Source organism: Protopterus annectens, chromosome 15.part0, assembly GCF_019279795.1.
Source record: "Protopterus annectens isolate FY-2018-M chromosome 15.part0, PAN1.0, whole genome shotgun sequence".
In the NCBI taxonomy this organism is placed as follows: Eukaryota; Metazoa; Chordata; order Ceratodontiformes; family Protopteridae; genus Protopterus; species Protopterus annectens.
This window is the reverse complement of record NC_056749.1, coordinates 134,382,213-134,403,616: the sequence shown is the minus strand read 5'-3', so window position 1 is coordinate 134,403,616 and position 21,404 is coordinate 134,382,213. Positions and strand designations below refer to the sequence as shown.

The following is a 21,404-nucleotide window of genomic DNA, read 5'->3' as shown; positions in this document are numbered from 1 at the left end:
CTCCTCGACAGAACCCTCTCCACTACGTCAAAAGCCGAGGGCGAACCACTCTCCCCTGGCTCCGACAGCAGGCCCCTCGGCTCCGACGCAAGGACCGGTGTCGGAGCCAATGCGATCGGACCCGAAAGGGGAGTGAGCTCTGACCGAAACGGCGCCCAAGACACACTCACCCCTGCAGCTCCAAAGCTCGGCTCTCGGCCCCGAGAGCTTGGATCCAACATGCTCGAGGGTACTGTTGGTGTCGAAGTAGCCACCACTGTCGGCACCGCCGTCTCCCCGGGTCTGAGACGGCTCGGATCCAAAGACTCCGAAACCCGATAGCGAATCGGAGAAGGAGCAATTGGGGCAAAGAAAGGGGCCGAGCTCCCCCCCAGAGGGGGGGAGGCAGGAGCACCCCCATCTGCATCTGGGCCTGCAAGAATCGATGCATCATCTGGTCCAAATGTGGGGGGAACGGAGCCGAGAGGGTGGAGACCCTCCTGGGAGGGCTAGCTACTTTAGCTGGCGGAGCAGAGGAATGAGACTCTGCCCGTCTCCTATGGCTTTTATGCCGCTCCCTGTCCTTGTGCCTCTTCTCTCTAGAAGAAGAGTCCCCCTCTCCCTGAGACACAGAGGGAGGTTGAGTCCCAGTCAGGGGAGGGGGAAATGAAGGCAGGGCAGCCGCGGCTGGTGCCTTAGAGGGAGAGGAGGAAGAAGAATCCATGGGCAAAAGACCTGCCAGGATTAACTTATTCCTCCTATCCCTCAAAGCCGGGGGTTGAAGGCCGCACATACTTGGCAGCCAGAAGACAAGTGGCCTACCCCTAGGCAGAGAACGCACTGAGTGTGACCATCCACTGGGGACAGCTTATGGCCACACTCAGTGCATTTTGAAAAAATGGCCTTAGGCCCTTCGGCCATCGTACGCACCACACGCAGACAGTAAAGGGGAGGAAAAAAGTTAAAATTAAAACACTAAATTAACACAAGAAAAGGAGGAAGAGGCATATAAACAAAAACTAAGGGCCTACAACACTCACTCAACACGCAAAAAAGAACCTAAAAGAGTTTTTAAAAGTTTTAAAGTTTCTTTAACTTACACCCAACGCCAAGAGCTCGTCGCTAGAAGCTATCAGAAGCCGCGGCAAACGAGATCTGGGGACTGGAGGGAGGTGGCAGGGCATTATGGGTAAGGGGGAGGAGCTGAGAGCTCGGATCTTTTAGCTTGGAAAGCTGCCGGCTCGGATCAGAGGACGGATCCGATACCCACAGGTTGCTGATCAAATGAAGTTAACTACTTCAGATCTAATAGTAAAGGGAACATGGCAATTATTTGAAGAACTGTGGAGCATCAGCCTCACTATGTGCTGCTTTTTTTTTTGGGGGGGGGGGGTTAAATACATGAAAACCACTTTGTCATGGTTGCCCATAAAGGTACTAAATGGAAAGAAATAACTGCATAAAATTCACTTTGTAAATATACTTTACATTAAATAGTTTAATATTAATGTAATATGTACTACAGTACGTTCTACAATATAGGTTTTGTAAAAGTAAAGGGTAAAAAGCCTAAACATAGCAATGTGTAACTGTTAGACCAAACTAACAGTTTTCTAAGTTTAACGCGATTTGATTAGTAACACTAAGCCAAGAAACAATGTTGACATTTGTAGCTGCTGGAAAAGTTTCTGCATTATGACAGTATATGGAGTTACTTATAGAAATGTAAAAGTAAACAATTTCTTCTTGATATGAATACATTTAGAAAAGAGACTAAAGAATAGTGGTTTTCATTTACTTAAGTTAAACGTCAAAAAAATGAAACAAAATTGAAGAATGCAGGATAAATGGTACTTTTACAGGGGACTGTCAGGACACTAGCTGGAGTTTCCTATAAGTGATGTACTGGCAAGGAGCAGACTGAATACAGAAGCAGGGCTTGACAAAAAGAAACTGACAAGAATTGAACTAATGCATTCAGTTTACGGATGATAGCAATTAGACATTCAGACAGTATGCTTTGTGATGTCTTTAGTGGATGTGTTACAAAGATAGTAATTAAATCTTAGAAATGGAATGAAGTGCAGTTGATAGAGAAAGGGAATGGAAGATTAAAATGGGTGGAGGGGATAAAAGCAGGGGAAAGACAAAGTATTAAAACTAAATATTTCACCAGCAGCTTTAACTTTAGAATGTACTAAGCATAAAGACAGAAAACGGTTTGCCTTTTTTCAAGGCTAGTCAATGAATATTCTCACATAGCTTGTTTTTATCTAAATGTTGACTAAATACTTGAAGACTAATGCATTCAGTTTAAGGAGGATAGCAATTAAACATTCAGGCACCACTTTGCGATCTCTTTAGCTGAACTGCTACACAAACAGTAATTAAATCATAGAAATGTAATGAAATGTTGTTTATAGAGAATGGGAAGGTTAAAATGGGTTGAGGGGATAAAAGTAGGGGAAAGAGAAGAATTGAACTAATGCATTCAGTTTACAGAGGAACAGGTATTTCTGGTTCCAGGGTAGCTCATGTGAATGTAAGCAGATACATGAAGCTGAAGATGGAGCTTCTATTGAGGTCAAATTTCTGTTTTTTTCACATGTATACAGTTTTTTCCTGTGTGTTAAAGGGACTGGGGAAGGGGGCAGAGAATTGAACTGCCTGAAAAATGTGACATGGGTTCAAGATTACGAAACTGCAACTATGAAAAAAAAAAAAAACTCTTGCCAGTTAAGTGCTACAAGGTTTGCATGAACTGCTACACACACCCACACACACTGTGACATACTTTGTAAGCAACTATGTTAAAATAACAGAATGGCTGCACTGTTAGTTTTAGGATGGAATGCAATTGACCTTAAAGGCAGAGAAAAAAAGCCGAAGTACTGAATTATATTAAGAAACACTGGGTGCAAACTCCCATGCTTCAGGATACACATTTTGATAGAAAAGAACTTATCTAGTAAAAAGATTATTTTAGTGTGGTTATTTGATAAAATTTCAGGGACAAAGGAAAACAGGTGTTATTATACTGATGCAAAGTGGGGCTCCAATTATGGCAGAAGAAGAAAAGACACTAATGGAAGATTTGTAGCAATGAAAGGATACTGGCTGGGGAAATAGGCTGATGCTGCTATGCATCGACATTACCCCTAAAACTCCAGTTATTGAACTTATAAGAATTTTAGAAGTAACACATTTTCAGCATGGCATTTTATTTATAGGCAGTGAAGGGAAACTTAATACAAAAGGCCGACTTTTAAATTAGTGTATGAATGCATTTTGTACATAGGATATCATTACAGTAGCAAGGTTGCACATTATTCTCCAAGACAAACTAACCAGGCTAGGCTGAGCAAAAATTATATATCAGAGAAGCATGTACATTTGATCAAAGTATGGAAGCCTGTATAATATTAGGCTGGTTCCAATTACGGGTTCATAAGCCGCAGTGGTACAGCGGTAGCGTTGTTGCCTCACAGCAAGAGGTTCTCCTGTTCGATTCTCAGCTGGAGTGCCTTCTGTGTGGAGTCTGCATGTCCTCCCCGTGGTCGAGTGGCCTCCGAAAGACATGTGTGAATGGGCGTGCCTTCGCTGAAGACTGGGTGTTGGGCTGGCAACTTGGCACCATAAAAATCTACTGCCAATCGTTAGCGGACTGGAGTTCCTCTGTGGCAACCCCTAACCGGGAAGAGCCGAAAAGACAAACAACAACATTGCTGGTAAACGTGTTGAAGAGAAGGTGGCCCAGGATTGATCCTTATGGGATTCCATTACTGATGATGAAGCTGTTAAAGAGAACGTTATGCCAACTGGTAGATGTTTTTTCTGTTGTTGAGATACAACCTGATTTTTTAATTGGACAACAAAGAGAAACTTGGAAAGCTACCAACCTCTAACATTTTGCTCCTGATAAAAACTGCTCAGTCCTAACTGGGGCAATGAGGAGGAGAGAGAGTAATTTATTAGAACTTCATGTACCTGAGCTACTTTCAGAAAGTGGAGTTGCAGTAAAGCCAGAAACATTACATATCCTAGAAGTTATTCAACTCTAAAAATAATAAAATATGTACCAGTAATGAAGAGTTGACTCTCATTTGATGTTGTAAGGTAAGGCTGGGTGGAGCTGGTCAGATCTGGGTCTCGTACCACTCTCATCTGGGTACACACCAAGTATGCCACTAAAAAAGAAGCAACACAAAAAACAATCTGTCACAAGCCAACAAAAATGACAAATAATGTATCTAAGTAAAATAAAGAGTTTACAGCTCACTAAAGGAGAATTAATATTCACTTTCAATATGAAGTCAAGAGTTTGTCAGTCAGAAGCCACTTTCATTATATATCTTTACAAAATGTGCATCTAACATATGTAATTGCATATGGCTGGAGCAGTAGTCTGCTTAAGTAACACAAAGTTGCACAACATGAAGTGGACACTGAAAATGAAACAAAGCAGTACAGGGTGAATGAAGATCATTAGTGGCTCAAAGCCTTTATCTTGTTGTTTTGGCAACTCTAAGTGCAAAGAGTGAACAAAACAATGCCAAGCATGATCTAACAACTGCTATAAACTACACCAAAGTGAATGTTTTGCTAGAAGAATAGAATAGAAGCCCAATACATCTGAAACATGCAAAGCCTTATAATAGTTCCCTGATATAAAAAGGACCACTTGGGCTTCCCATATTAACAAAAACACAACCGTCTACCCAATCCTACATCAGAAAACACAGCATAGTGCCTACCTAGTCCTGAACAGGAGTCTTCACAGCTCTGTCAACTGCTTGTAAATTTAATTCAAACCCTTTGCACCAACTCAGTGAGTGACCACCCCCTCAACCAGTTGCACAGACATAACTGTGTGTGTGTGTGCGTGTGCGTGGGGGGGGGGGAACCTCTCAGTACCTAACAGTTTTCATTGAGACACTGGTCATTACCCACAGTATGAGACAGTTTCTAGCATTAAACAAAGAAAACAAATATACTATTCTGCTTTTAATTAAGTGCTTGACTGACTTAATTTAGTCACATTTTGTGGCCTGCATGGAGTTCCACTAAATTTTATTGGTCCCTTCAAAAGAATACACAGTGTAGATCAGTCAGTGCATAGTAAAGCAAACAATTCAACGCACACATGCCAAGTCGATCACAGGTGCAGCTTACAGTATGAGAACAGCAAATCATAATTTAACACAGTTTACTGGCCAGTGAACCAGATGTTATGCAGACTAATGTATAACAGTCAAACCAAAGACATTTTCAACTGCTCCATGTGATGCAAACCAAGTTAAAATGTAGCTCTAAAAGAAATGATTATGTCAATTGTTTCTTAATATTGACATTCTGAATGAACAAGGGATACAAATTCCAAGTCTGATGGAATAATGGCTTGACACAAATCAGACTGCAAGATCTTGATACATTTAGCAGATTTATTTCCAAACTGGAACTCGACCACAACCCTGCACTAAAAGCTGTCTACACTTGGGGTCATATAAAAGTTTACAAAGTATTCAAGGGAATATTTTAAACAGTTACAATTTAAATTTTTAGTTTGTGTAATAGTGTAACACTGTGTGTCCTAAGGAGCATGTTAACAGCTTATTTTGCCAATCAGTAACAGAAGCTTTCAGTAACTTGAAAGGAGAAACTGGGTAGTCCTGGTCACAATAACACCCACACACAACTGGCATAGAGAAGTACAGCATTTGCACAATGCAGCCTTGGCTCTGATGTGAGGAAGCATTTGCATGATATGGTGTCTTCAGCGTTTGATGCAAGTCACTTTCACAACATAAGTAATATGCTCAGAAAAGGCAGTTTCAAATGAATTAGAAAGCACATTACCTGGCAAAGTCAGAACTCAATACTTCACCATCAGTGACCAAGATATTGACTACTTTACATACATACATACAAATATTTCAGACAACAATGCCATTCTAGCCTCCCAATATACTAAAACATTTATTCCCATAAGTGTCCAGGTTATTCTTAAAAATACCCAAACTAGTACTAGTTTTAATGTAAATTGGTAGTCTGTTCCATGTATCAGCTACTCTCTCAGAAAATAAATTGGTACACCTCTCATTTTTATAATCTTCTACACAGAATGTCTGATGATTCTCTATTTTTGATAACACCAAACATTCCCAGAGGTAGTGGTCTCTAAATGCCCTACACCTGAATAAGATCTTCTCTTAAATATCTATATGAGACACTGTACAAGTTCAGACAGTCTTTCGTAATAACTTATATTTTTACATTGTGGATGCCCTCAGCATGTTTCGGCTGTACTCTTTCCAAGTTACTCATACTTGTTTTCTTATAAGGTCTCCATATTATTACATATTCTAGTTTGGGTTTAATGCAACTTACAAACAATGATTTCAGCTTTTCTGATTTCCTAGATTTTATTAATCTTTTTATACATCCTATACTTCTATAAATATGATTAACCAATTAGTTGATGCAACTGGAAAAACTCAAAGCTGGATCTACACATATACCTAGATCCTTCAAATGAATCTACAATTTCAAACACAGTATGCTGTACTACACATTCACCTTTTAAACTATGTCACCTAAACCTCATATGCCTAGTTTTTGATGCATTTCTCAGCGTATTATTATCCTGTGCAAAAATGATCAATTTAGTCAAATTCTTTTGCAGATATCACCTATCTGTAACACGTGTAATCAGTTTACTCATTTACAAGTCATCCGTATACATACTGTAGAACAGCTGAAAAAGAAAGATCTAAACGACATAACTTAAATAACTTTGGGCCAAGGATAGAACCCTGTGGGACACCCAAGACAGTCACCTCAAATTTCACCTGTCCAGTTGCTATATGCTACTTGCCAAAACCTGTTTATATGCCATGCAGCTATCCATCTTATCATAGATGTTCTAATTTTTTGATCATTTGTTTTTGTGTCTGACCCTATCAAATAGAGAAATTAAGACTACATAAATTACTTCACTGTACAATTTTTCAATAGCTATCATATTGTTATAGATCATGTTATAGGCGGTTATAGATCTATTGTCAACATATGCATGCTGATATATGGTTTCAAGTTCTAACCTCTCCAGTTCTGACAATTTATCCAAAATGACCTTCATCATCATTTTTCTACAATTAGAAAGTAAACTTATGGGTTTGTATGACTCTGGGCTGGTCCTATTCCCCTATCTTTTAATGATAGTTTTAACAAGTGCATGTCTCCAAACTTGAGGAATCTTCCCATACTTAAACGACCTAGTGAATAAAAGATATAATGGTACTACCAATTCTGTCTCCTCCCTGTTTTTTGTTTGGGCACAGTTTGTTTAGTTCTTTTTCAATATAATTTAATTTCAGTATCTAACATTATCTGAACGCTATCTCGGCAATTTATCACACCCTTTGTGGAGTCTAACTGTTTTGCATAAGATTTTGTAAATATATCCACAACTGTTATGTTTGAGAGCAAATGTTAAAATCTGCACACAATTTATCAATTTGCCTTTGCTCCTACCACATCTTATGTATCTGTAAAATGTTTTCCTATTATGCTCAATATCTTTATATAAATTTTCTTCCAAATTTTTCTTGATCTTGTTTCATACTGTGTTTAGTTTGTCTGTCCAGCTTATTTCAGTTTTCAAAGTTATAGTTCGACATCTTTTCCATTTTTACAGTTTCTCTCTCTCATCTTAAACAAATATCTCGTACTTACGGAATACATCCTCCTGACCTTGTATGTCTATATTTTGCCACTTTTTTTAATTTTTGCATTCAAATAATTTCTCTTCCAAAATGTTAAACATTCCTTTTGCAGTTTTTCCACTGAACTCATCACTCCAATTCATTTACATGGTGACTGTTTGGATTCCATATAGTCTGTTATTAATCTTTGGCGCATCAGTTTACATTTCAGTTGGCAGAATTATTCAGCAGCAATTTACCTTTTACAATCCCTTGGTCACTGTACATCAATATGATAAAACTTGAAATGAACTAACAGTCATTTCCATAGGAACACAAACAATGTCTTGTGTATGTTCCGATCCCTGGTAGGCTTTTTTTTTTTTTTTTTTTTTTTTTTTTTTTTTTACAGGGTGTAGCAATAGCAGTTCCTGAACATATACTGTAAATAATCTCCTTGCTAATGTTGTTGAATTAATATTATCAACAAGTCTATTCCTGGAAAATTTAAGTCCACAGCCAATTCTCATCCAGCTGTATTTGTACTTTTACAGCTTAAGCCATGTTGCCAGCTCCAGTCTTTCTCCTCTTTTTTCTTACTGTAATGTTCTTCAATCCAAGTTCCATTTTAATTTTTTTCCTTTTTGCCTGTCGCTTGCCTCTTTTCTACCTTCTCTGTTGAAAAAATGATGGAGAATGAATGTTTTCTGATTGAATAGTGTTATCACTCCCTGTAATCTGTATGTTACATAACAAATCAGTGTTCCTTTTTAGCATACATTCTCTCTGCGTTGTAGACTTGAATCAGTTTCTTTTTCTTCCTTATTTGTTGTGAATTTCTTCTTTTTTTATTTTCTTCTACATGCTCTAGATCCTCATATTGCCGAATAACTGTACCTTGAATTCCAAAGTTGTTATTGGTAATATCATGTTTAATAGGGGTTGAGTGATCTTTAATGACAACAGACACGTCCTTTCCTTAATATGTTCTATTTGCACTTTGCCTATTATTTATCTTATCAGCCCAGTCAATGTATGTAACAATGGTTTTCCAACCTCTACTATTTGAAGTGCAAACATCATCAGTCTAGATTTACTACTAATAATGGTATGCAAGTCATCCAACATGAGAAGCAAAGGTCACCAAGATATCAAGCATCATCTTTAAATATACATTGCATTTAGTACACTCTACAAGATGCTTCAGACCTGTCTTAATGGATGGAGAGTCTTATTCTGATATAACAGGAACTTTGAACTATTATATTTTAGGACATGACCAATGAAACAAAAATTACAGCTTTGTGAGGCAGTAACAACAAGTAATACAAGTTTTTCTGCATCTCCAGCTGATGCATGAGAGTATCCTCTGTGATGGGTCCTTGGATGGGGGTCATCTTCACCATCAATCAACATTCAACAAAAAAAAAACTGAAATGTCTCACATTCAGAGAAGCCTCAGCAACTGTCCCAGTAAGATTATTGTGTGCGTGCATCATTTGAGTCTGGCAATTTGCCCCTTGTTACCAGTGAACACCTTCCAGCAAATCAAGAAACAGTAAGGATTTGACACCAACACTGCTAGCAACTAATATGTAACAGTGTATCTGCTCAACTTATAAGAAACTCCAGCAACCAAGGATAGTGGAAGGCACAGTTATTTGCAGGGGATGACGGAGCATATTTCTTATCCATTAACACACACAGCCTATCTAGATCTTGCCAAGGCTTTCGACACCATCCCCAAACTCTGGAATTATAGATAAACTGACTAAACTAGGTATAAATCCCTATGTCACAAGATGGGTTGCCAACTGGCTCACTGACAGAACCCACATTTTGAAAGTAGCAGACTCCAAATCTAACTTCAGACCAGTGACAAGTGGAGTATCACAGGGTTGAGTCCTGGGTCCTCTAATGTTTAGTATCTACTTCTCAGAAGTACAGGCTAACACAGAAGGTCTTTGGCTAATGAAGTTTGCAGATGACTGCAAACTAGGAGCCATAATCGAAACTCCTAACGATTTGGACATCTTACAAAAGGGCCTCACTGAGACAGATGCCTGGTGTCAAAGCCATGGCCTGAAGCTCAATATCAAAAAGTGCATTGTCATCCCTTTTGGTAAAAACTGTACCCATGAACTACCACATAGGCGGTAGTCTACTTAACACCAAAAGTGTGATAAGAGACCTTGGGACACAGGTGGACAGTAGTCTCTCCTTTGATAATCACATCGCCACAGTAATCAGGAAATCCTTCTACGTGGCACATCTCATCACAAAAGGTTTCTCATCCAAGAAAAAAGAGATCATTCTTCCCCTCTACTCGTCACTCATTAGACTCATTATAGAGTACAGCGCCCCATTTGGTATGTACCTCACAAGACATCTACAACAACTAGAAAGGCCGGAGAAATACCTCACAAAGAGGATTACTAGTCTCAAAAAACTCCAGCTTTACTCCATCACATATCGCTTACTCAGAGGCGATCTCTGCCTAACACACAAAGCTATGTCAAACCCAGAGCTGTTGGACATGCTCCACTTAAAGAAATCCCAATCCCTCCGAGCTAGATGCTCTAGGGATCTAAACCTTGTCACCACAATAAACAAAACATGCTGGAGGGTTTGATTCCTGTCCTACAGACTTCCCATACTATGGAACAAACTACCTATCTATATCAAACAAAGCTCCTCATTAGCACTCTTCAAGAAAAATCATGATAATTGGATGGGAGATAGGAAATTCACCCCAGGGATCATTTCTGTGGCTCTGCTCGACAGGAGCACAGGAAAATCATTTTCTTGGGTGGCGAAAGCCAGGGTACCTTTTTGGTTAAGCTTATATAGGCCCTAGGGCCAATAGCCTAGTACCTACCTATGAACCTATAAACCTATTAAGTGCTTGAGCCGAAGTAATTTACAAGACAAATTAACAACAAAAAAAATTTAAATAATAAAGTAGATAAAAGTACAAAAAAATGAACTAAAACACAGGTAGAACAACAAACTATGGAATTCTCAGTAACTTAAAGATTAAAAAATACTTATTCAGTATAAATTAAGCTAATCAACCACAAGTTCAAACAAACATGATTTTACACACTTAAAACCAGTCAGTTGTACAGACAATCATAGCCACCAGACAAAAATGGCCAAATCTCAGAAGGCTTGAGATGTACTCTTGGAACTGTCAGCCGCCCCTGGGAGGCTAAGCACAGAGAACTAACTGCCAGACACCATGTTATGAGAACCTGTAGGTACAGAGGCCTAAGCCATGTAAGGCCCAAGTAAATGACAGCAAAAACACACAGCCAGTGGTGTTCCTGCAGAAATAGTATACAAAGGATTACGACTGGGTCACCAATCATTCTGTGCACATTATGAGTTCAAAACATGGATACCAAGAAATTCACCTCAAGAGCAAAGTGAATGTTGGCATCCATGTTGATAACACACAATTCCTCATTACGATTGGAGATTCAATCATAATTCTTTTTAGTGCATGGAGATTTATCTTCTCCAAGTACTACTAGTTAGTTAAAAATGCAATGTACTGTTCCAGCTTTGAAAGCTGCTAAAGCAGTGGAGAACTGGTTGACATCTTTACACACTCCTTGTCTAAGGGAAACAATTTAATTCAAAATGTGTGTGTACTTTAGCAGACAGCAGGCAGAAACAGCAGTTGAATCAAAGCCATTTCATGCCCTACTGCTTCTGTTTACTGGTCAGCATTGCCTGCTTTTAATGCAGATACTAAAGAGGGGCACAAGCAACCCTCATGGTAATCTTTCACTTGGGGAGGCTATCCTAACCTCAGAGTTGACTTTGCTTGACTTACTTAGCTCTCTTAGTTGCCTAGTTATATTGATGAGAGAGATTTTATCTTTATGGGAATTACCCTGCCTGATTTTTGCCATAACTTTTTTCCTTTTGTTATATATTATGTTTAATCTGGGATGCCATCATAGCAGTTTGTTTCTAGGGCTAGTCTTGGGCTAATTTCTGGTAGGTACAGACACTTCTATGCATCCACTGACATGGTTAGACAGAGTTTCTGAGTGTAATTCAGCATAGGCTACTGTGCTCCCGGGATTTGGAGGAGCATCAAATTTTGACAAACCATCACTTAATAACAAGTAATTTGCCTTGGAATAGTTCCTAACTGTTACTGGTTTAATGGGATTACATTACATTAATTGTGATTTCGAAGGAGACAGCTTCGTGGCCTTACATTAACACTGAGGACAAGACAAAGGGGCAGCATTCTCCCATATTTGTGAGCATGAGATCCAGTATGTTGGTACCTCTAGTGGGCATACTCACTATTCAGTCAAGGGTGTTTGTATTTAAGAAGTCCAGGAATCTTTGTGCCTGTAGATTTGAGGCTGTGTGGGATTCCCTGTCTATAGAGGGGTAATTAAAGTCTCCCATGAATAGGGTGTTAGGCTGGATAGTAAGCATCTCCAGTAGGTCAAAGTATGCATTGTTAATGTCTTGGAACATGGAGGGTGACCTATAGCTGGCTAGGATATGGTAAGGGATTCTGTCTATGGTGATCTGCACTTGAAGGAACTCCAGCACATCATCCTGTTTGAGTACCCTAGGGTAGGGTTGTTACTGATGCATATTGACAAACTTGCACCTTTGGCCCTTGTCTATGAAGCTACTGGTCTAATAGTGTGGAAGGGACTGAAACCTTGCACTGCTGGAGTACTCTCTGCCATTTTAAACCATGTCTTGGTAACCATACAGATGTCAATATTTTCATGTGTAAGCAGGGCTTGGAGGCAGTGCAGTTTTTTTTTTTTTTTTTTTTTTTTTTTAGGCTCCTGGCATAAAGCAGTAACACTTTGTGGTTCAGTTAAGTTGATTTTGCTATGTTGGTAGGTTTGTCAATTTGGCATTGCCTAAAAAAGGCACTATGAGGATGGACAAAGTTTTAGTCAGTATTCAAAAGCATAGAGGGGAAAGGTGCATACCATCTTTGGCAAAGCAACGTGGTCTGTTGACAATGTTCTCCCAAGCTGACAAATACTAGATCCCCTTAGAATGACACCAGAAAGACAGCCAGGTGTTGAAATCAATCATTTTTTGCTCATATTGTGGCACTGTCCTCGGTGATGGTAATATGTTGCTCAATGCTAGACCAGCCTGGGACATAGTCTGAAAGCTCCATAATGTCTCTCTTCATATAGTCCAAGGAGGTACATCTCAGGTCATTTACACCTAGATGGACTATTTTGCAATCATACTGGTACCTGTGATGTAATGACTTGAAGGTGTGCATGATTTGGTGAATGCTGGCATCAGATAAGCAACTAACAAGCATCTTCTCCTTGTTCAACCTGGTTAGAGGGGTATCACTATACCTTACAATAGAGTCTGCTATGACGAGAGTCATGGGAAGTGTGTTTGCTTGTCTTACGGGATTACTGCTTGGGAATCCACTGAGAGTGACAGTATGTGTGGTACTAGGTGACATTTCTTCTGAATGCCTTTGGGCTTGCTAAGGCATAGCACTGACAACAGGTGGTCCAGGCTATCTTTGTTGTTTAGGAAGACTGCTTTTAAGTGTCTTAGCATAAGTTAGTCTATGCGTGTGCTGTTTTGACAACCAGATGTGCACTTGTATGTGAGAGTTTAGCCTCCAGTGTCACTGTGAATGTACAACTCTTGCATACTGTGTAGGCTTCTTTTAGGATTAAGTGTTGTCAGTAAATATGAGACAACTGCTACTTTGTGTCATGATGTCCATACCCAACAAGATGGCTACAGAGAAGTTAGGAAATTACATATACGTATTGTCCAGTCCATGATTTGTGAGCAAAAGTGGGTGGTGAATTGGGCTTAGAAGGCTATTAAGAGTGCTTTGTTGGTGCAGACTAATAAGGGCGCTTTACTTGGGCAGATTATGCTGAACAGTAATAAATTATACTAACGTTAATGTATATACAACACTGAATTCTACTAAATTTGTAAGTGTTGGCATTCAATGCCAAACTAGCTCTCTAAGCTTGTTGGCGCACAAGATATTTGTGATATATTGCTGCTTTACAGGTTACAGTTTTACGGACCATTCATTAGGGAAAATTTGCTTTCTTGGTGTTTGCTGCCATACAGAGCACTGCTAACCCATGCAGATATGAAACATTTATAGCTAGCAGCACAGAAAAAAAAAAAAAACTAAATAATGAGTCCTCTGGCCAATAAAATGACTGCACTGTGAGTCCTTTTGTGTCCTTCCCAACTCAAACAGACCAGGTACATACCTCCTGCCACAAGATTAATAAAGCCAGTTCTCCTAATGGAAAAACACAGTAGTAAAGACACACATGTGCAATGCTAACACAAACCACTTAAACAACTATATGGAAATATATTTTTGAAAGCAATTTCAAGACAGGCTTTCAGAATAACAGTGAGAAGAAGAGCAGTTTTTTTCTTACAAAAAATTCACTGAAATGCACACATAAAAGCAGGAAAAAGTAGTGATCACTCAAAATAACTTGAGTGCAATTTAGCAATCAAAGCTGCTTAACTTTGCCTGGATGGCACTGGATACAAGTAAAACACTTCTAGAATGTAGGTTAGCACTACAAGCTTTGCTGAGCTCCAAAAAAATGAGCAGAAGACAATATGTGGTTCATAGGTAGGTACTAGGCTATCTGCCCGAAGGCAAGTCAGAATGTGTTGGCTTTCGCCGCCCCCTTAGATTAGTTCCCTGTGCCTCTGTCCAGCAGAGCCACTGATGTGATCCCTGGGGTAAACTTTCCATTTCCCATCCACTCATCAAGGTTTCTTTTGAAGAGTGCTATTGAGGTGCTCTGCCTAATGTAGATTGGAATCTTGTTCCAAAGCATGGTAAGTCTCTGGGACAGGAATCTATCCCTTCAACACATCCTATTTATTGTTGTGGTGAGGTTTAGATCCCTAGAGCGTGTGGCTCGAGGGGATAAGATTTTCTTTAGGTGGAGCATGTCCATCAATTCTGGGTTGGACATGGCCTTGTATGTCAGGCAGAGATCACCTCTGAGCAGGCGGTATGATACCGAGTACAGCTGGAGTTTCTTCAGTCGAGCTGCATAGGGCATCTGTTTGAGGCCAGTGATCCTCTTGGTGAGGTACTTCTTTGGCCTTTCCAGCTGTTGCAGGTGTCTTGTAAGGTACATCCCAAATGGGGCATTGTACTCTATGATGGGTCTGATGAGTGATGAGTAGAGGGGCACAATGATCTCTTTTGATCTGGATGCAAACCCTTTTGTGATTAGGTGGGCCACATAGAAGGATTTTCTAACCACTTTGGCAATGTGATTATCAAAGGAGAGATTACTATCTACTTGTGTCCCCAGATCCCTTATTACGTTTTCCGTATTTAAGGGACTACCACCTATGTGGTAGTTTGTAGGTACTTTGTTATTTCCAAAGGGAATAACTATGCACTTTTTGGCATTTAGCTTGAGGCCATGATTTTGACACCAGGTATCAGTCTCAGTGAGACCCTTTTGCAGGATGTCTGTGTCAGGTGGTGAGTCAATTATAGCCCCTAGTTTGCAGTCATCTGCGAACTTGGTCAGCCATAGTCCTCCTGTGCTTGTCTGTACCTCTGAGAAGTATATGCCAAACAGGAGGGGTCCTAGGACTGAGCCCTGGGGAATGCCACTTGTAACCGGTTTAGAGTCAGACCTAGCTCCCGCAACTCTCACCATGTGGGTTCTGCCCGTGAGCCAGCTGGCAACCCATCTTGTGACATAGGGGTTTATGTTCAGGTTGGTGAGCTTGTCTATAATAGCAGAATGGGGAATGGTGTCGAAGGCTTTTGCGAGGTCTAGGTAGGCTGTGTGTGTACCACCTTTCCCTCATCTATAGCCTTGGTAACTGTCTCAAAGAAGTGCACCGGGTTTAGGAGGCATGATCTGCCCTTAACAAAGACGAATTGGGTAGGGTCCAGTGTTTGGGGGTTCCCAATGTCTCTGTTAATGAGTTCCATGATGATGTGCTCCATAGCCTTGCAGACCAAGCTAGTCAGGCTTACAGGGCAATAGTTCCAGGGGTCTGTTGTGGCTCCACCTTTGTGGAGCGGAATAACCGTTGTTGTGCACCACTCTATGGGTATGCAGCCTGTGGAGAGGCTGAGTTTGAACAGTGTGTTTAGGTGTGAGGTTAATTCATCTTTGAGCTTGTGTAGGACGCAGCCTGGGACACCGTCCGGTCCTATTGATGCTGTCCTTTTGGCTTTGGAGAGGGCTATTTTGAGTGCCTGTGATTTCAGGGGCTCTACATTCTTCTGGTATGGTTTTGGGCCCTTTTGGGGGTGAGAGGGGGGTGAAGTTTGCACTGAACCTGTCTGCCAGGATGTTGGCAATATTGGTTGGTTCAGTGTATTTTGTGCCATTCTGCACTAACTCCGAGCAGATCTGAGCATTGCCACTTAGATTCTTGACATAGCTAAAGAATGCCTTGTGGTTATCTTTGGAGTCCTTGGCAAGTTTTCTTTCAAAGCTCGCCTTGGACAATTTTATGAGGTACTGTAGTTTCTTGCTGATACTGATCAGGGATGTCTTCCCTTCTTGGGATTTTACTCTTTTATATACTAGTTTCCTCCTTCTATTGTATAGCTTGTTTATGGCAGGGGTCCACTAGACTGGTTTCCTTTTCTTGGAGGAGTGAGTCTTAGTTTTGCTTGGGATAGCACGATCCATGCATTCTTGTAGGTGCCTGTAGAATGCATTAGTAAAGGATTTTGCAGCTTGGACAGCATTATCCTTTAGCATGGGGGCTTTTAAACTTTCCACCTCCGTCTTAAGTAACGTGAAGTTTGCTTTTGAAAAGTTTTTCACGGTGGTTTCCTTGTCTGGGGATGGAGGCGGAATGTGGATATCCAAAGTGATTTGTTTATGATCAGATCTAACAAGCGAGGGGTTGCTCTCCAGTGTGGAACACCAATCGCCCATGTTGGTGATGACCAGGTCCAATATGTTGTTACCTCTGGTGGGAGTGCTGACCAGTTGTTCCAGGGTGTTTGAGTTTATGAATTCTAGGAAATGTTGGGCAAGGGAGTTAGTACTTGAGTAGTTCTCCCAGTTAATGTTTGGGCAGTTGAAATCACCCAATATCAGGGTGTTTGGGAGGACGTTTGTGTTACCCAGTATTTCCAGAAATGCAGAATAGGGGTCCTGGGACATGGTGGGTGATCTGTAGCAAGCTACAATATGAATTGCAGTTTTGCCCATTGTTAGTTGCACGTGGATAATCTCTGAAGCATTGTGCTGTGCCACTACCCTGGAGGTGTGGGTATCCTTGATGAATATGGATACTCCCTCGCCTTTTGTATTTCGGTCCGGGTTCTGTGGCCGAAATGTAGGGTATGAGTTGTAGCCTGGTAGTGCTGGGGTACTCTCTGGAGCCTTAAACCAGGTTTCTGTTACTGCACATATATTGATTTTCTCCATACTGAGGAGTGCCTCGAGTGCGTGCATTTTGAGGTTTAGACTTCTGGCATTGAGTAGTATTACCCTCAGATTTTTCTTACTTGTACTATTTATGGCAGTGGGTTTGTCTTTTGAGCCTTGTCTAAAAAAGACACTATGGGGGTGGCAAGTGCCTTGGCCAGTATTCAAAAGCCTAAGGGTGACAGGTGCAAGCTGTATCTAGCAAAGTAGCGTGGCTTGTCTAGCATGTCATCCCAGGCAGACAGACACTGGATCCCCTTTGAATGACACCAGAAACTTAGCCAATTATTGAAACTGATAATTTTTTCTTTATACCATGGTATCATTCTTGGTGAGGGCAGGATGCTACTCAGGGTCAGGGTAATACCGGCATGGGCTACGTGATCAGAGAGCTCTTCCATGTCTCTTTTCATGTAGTCCAGGGGAGGTACAGCTCAGGTCATTCACACCAACATGGACAATGACAGAGTTGTATTTGTACTTGTTCTGGAGTGACCTGAGTGCTTGTGTTATGTGGCGGATCCCGGCACCCGACAGGCAGCTAACAGTAACCTTCTCCTTATTCAGCCTAGTGAGTGGGACGTCAGTGTGCCTGACTATAGAGTCACTTATTACAAGCATGTTGGGTATGTTATTTTGCCTTGAGGGCTGTGATTGCGTGGCACACTGGTTTTGTGAAGTATGTGTGTCATGGTTTGTGTTGGGGGGGTGAAGGTTGCTTGGATGTCTGCTTTGGAGGGCTCCGTTGCTTTTGCAGATTTTTATTTAGAGCCTCAGAGTATGTTTTTGTGTACTTACATGTGTTTTTTGCCAGTGCTGGTTTAACGAGTCTATGTGAGACTGGTGGTGTGATGCCAGTATTTCCCTTCTCCTCTTGACGGTCTGATCCAGTCCTGGGCTGAGAGAGCTTAGCCTCCAGTTTGGCTGTATAACTGCATCTCTCACATGTATTAGTGTTTGGTGATAGGAGGAGGACAGGGTTGTCTGTGTACATGAGGCAGTTGTAACACTGCCTCAAAATGCCCACATTCACCAGTTGGACTGGAGAATACATCTGAAACTACCCTTTGGACATGCCTGGATAGGTACGGTAAACTATTTTACTGAATGGCTGGCAAGGTCGAATAGAGAGCCTTGTCCTTCTGTAGTGCTAGGGTTTATACGTGCTTGCTATGAGTTTTGAGCAAGTGCCGGGCTGAAAAATGAATGGCTTGAGTGCTTAAGTTGAAAGTTTGCCTAGTTCAAGGGGAAAAATTGAAGAGGAGACTTTGTGGAGCCAGGAATAGTCATATCCTAGCTAACCGGCACTGCCCAGCACGCAAAACCTGGCAAATGCGTTTTTTATAGAAGGGACATGAAAGAGAAATTAGCCAAAAATGGCCAATACACTACTACTTTCTGGGCTGAAACCACTCCTCCAGGGACAGATATGCTGCTCAAAGCTCCCCTCTCTCACAGGTGAACAGAGAAACTTCCTTCTATCTGAGTAAGGTATGGGCAAACGCAGAGATTTGTAACACAGCCCTGAATTCAGCACTAACCTGAAAATTTGACTATACTAGCTTAGAAAGGCGGGAAACAAATATATATATTTTTTTTCAGAAAATAAAGCAGATACAATAAAAAAAAACACTTTAAATGCACATAAAAAGATGCTTATTGTTATATATCTCGGTTCAGAGTTGTAGTCAATGCCCCTAGTAATAAAGTAGGAAGAAACACAAATACAGTAAAAGCAGATGAACAAAGTGCACATTTATATATATATATATATATATATATATATATATATATATATAAAACAATAGAAAATGAACAATCTGATTTAAACAAGTTACCCAATTAACTGGAAAAGCCGAAAGACACAAGAACCCACTTAACCAGAAAAAACTCAAAATTGAGCCCTGTTCCAGCAGTCTTCAATCAGACAAGTTCTAACTGCACACTCCCGCTACTAGTGTGCAGGGGAACCTTCTCCAAAAAAGATGGCCTGGACCAGTGCTCAGGTTATACAAACAAAGCTAGATTCAGCAGGCCTGAATCTGGTCCTATGCTACAGCAACAAGGCACACCAATTTCAGAAAGAAACAGTTCAAATAAGCAGGCACAATAAGCCAGTGACCAGAAATTCCCAGCTCAGAAGGGCAGAATCCAGCCTCTCCTCCCACAAGAGTGCAGACCACAAACCTTTTTAATGTAGAATAACTGGCCTGAAGCCCAAGTGCTTAAACCAGAACTAATACACTTTTAGAATAGCAGACACTGAGCTTTCAATCAGCAATTCCCAGCTTAGAAGGATGTAAGGTACCTGCCCTGCCACAACAGTGCAGACCACAAACCTTAATGTAAAACAACCGGTATGAAGCCCAAGTGCTTAAACCAAAAGACTTAGAATAACAGTTACAATTTAATCAGGCTACTACCAAGCAGTAATAAGTGCAGCAGAATAAATAAAATTGAGTACTTTTAAGAAAAGGCAAAAGCAAAATAAAGTAGGAGGAAACACACACACAGTAAAAGCAGATGATTTTTTTTTTTTAGTTAGAAAAGTGCAAGGAGAGAGGAGGGAAGAACCGAAGTGGGTTGGCCTTCTCAAATCTTCTCTCTGTGTTATGTAGAGTGAACACTAGATTCAGAATATGATCTCACTATATTTGGTTAAGTGAGCAAATGAGATGGACTCAGGAGGAGTGCTCAAATACAGACTTACAGGAGGGGCGGGCAATTCCAGAGCCACCAACACTAACACCAAAACAAGAACAGAGAGGGTGGGTGGGGACAAACAAGAAGAAGAATAAGTACAGTTGTACAGATTACAAAGATATTAAATCAAAATGCAGACAAAAAAATGAGAATAAACACTTATATTTTCTCAATATCACAGCTGGCAGTAGGTCAATCTCTCTGCAGCAGCCTGAGTAACAGGTAAATCTGATTTAAAACACAGGACAGAAACCAAACAATACAGATGCAGGAATACTTTGGCCGGATGAAACCAGTTCTGAAAACTAAAAAAACAGACAAGGCCTCCAGACAAAGGATTTCACTACAACTGAGGACAACACTAAGATATACAGCTATAACACACAAGAAGAAGAAGTACAGCTGTACAGATTACAGATATTAAATCAAAATGCAGACAAAAAATGAGAATAAACACTTATCTTTTCTCAGTATCACAGCTGGCAGTAGGTCAGTCTTTCTGCAGCAGCCTGAGCAACAGGTATATCTGATTTAAAACACAGGACAGAAACCAAACAATACAGATGCAGGAATACTTTGGACGGATGAAACCAGTTCTGAAAACTTACTGCCACTAAGAAAACAGACAAGGCCTCCAGACAAAGGATTTCACTACAACTGAGGTCAACACAAAGATATACAGCTATAACACACAAGAAGAAGAATATTTACAGTTGTACAGATTACAGAGATATTAAATCAAAATGCAGACAAAAAATGAGAATAAACACTTATCTTTTCTCAATATCACAGCTGGCAAAGAAGGTTTACTCAAGCGCAATATTGGTTTGCTGGGTGGACACTCAGTATAATTAATCTATGAGAAATAACAGATGGGAAGAGTACATAAATAGCTTATACAACAGTAAACAGCAATGAAAGAGCAGTAGAAGGGACTTTGGAAAGATACCCAGACAATTCCAAAAGGAGTCAATTCTGGGCACACTGAGTGTTGAAAAGAGCACTTTTGGCTAACAAAGACTGAAACAATACTAAGTGCATAAACTTTAATAGCACCCCAACTTAGGAATGGGATCCATTTCAGTCATGGTATTAGAACCGCAAAAGGCTTAGAGAAACATTATGTGAATCAAATGTCTTTGAAGAATCTGACAATGCTGGCCAAAAATGCATCTCTACTTAAGTGGCTATATATCCTGAAAGAAATGCCAAACATATTGGCATCCAAAGCACATCACTAGTTGGTTTGAAGAACTTTCCAGAAAACAACTTCTAAAAGATCTACTGACATACTGATCGAAAAGTCATTCCATGGTCATTAAATGTGCATTTTTGCAAGGCGTGGAATGTTCCTCTGACATTAATGCCTGCCTCTTCCTGTGATAAGATGTGAGGGTGCATTATGAACAATCAATAAATGTGCTTACAGTCTGCCATTCACATCAGTCTACTGTCACAACACACTGAAAGACACTATTAAGTCTGAAGTCAGATTCTCACTGGTTCACCCTGCTCTGTTTAACTGGCTGGAAAAAAACAGTAATGTCACTGCAGTCAGTACTTGCCA

At 40.5% G+C, this 21,404-nt stretch overlaps 1 protein-coding gene across 1 annotated transcript in view; it reads right to left on the bottom strand.

The window, feature by feature from the left end:
* RADX (RPA1 related single stranded DNA binding protein, X-linked) overlaps nt 1–21,404 on the bottom strand; it is an 804,920-nt gene that overhangs the window by 542,909 nt on the left and 240,607 nt on the right. Inside the window, exon 7 of the mRNA XM_044057246.1 lies at nt 4,059–4,166. Within this exon, the coding sequence (XP_043913181.1) occupies nt 4,059–4,166 (108 nt within the window). The remainder of the gene's footprint in view (nt 1–4,058; nt 4,167–21,404) is intronic.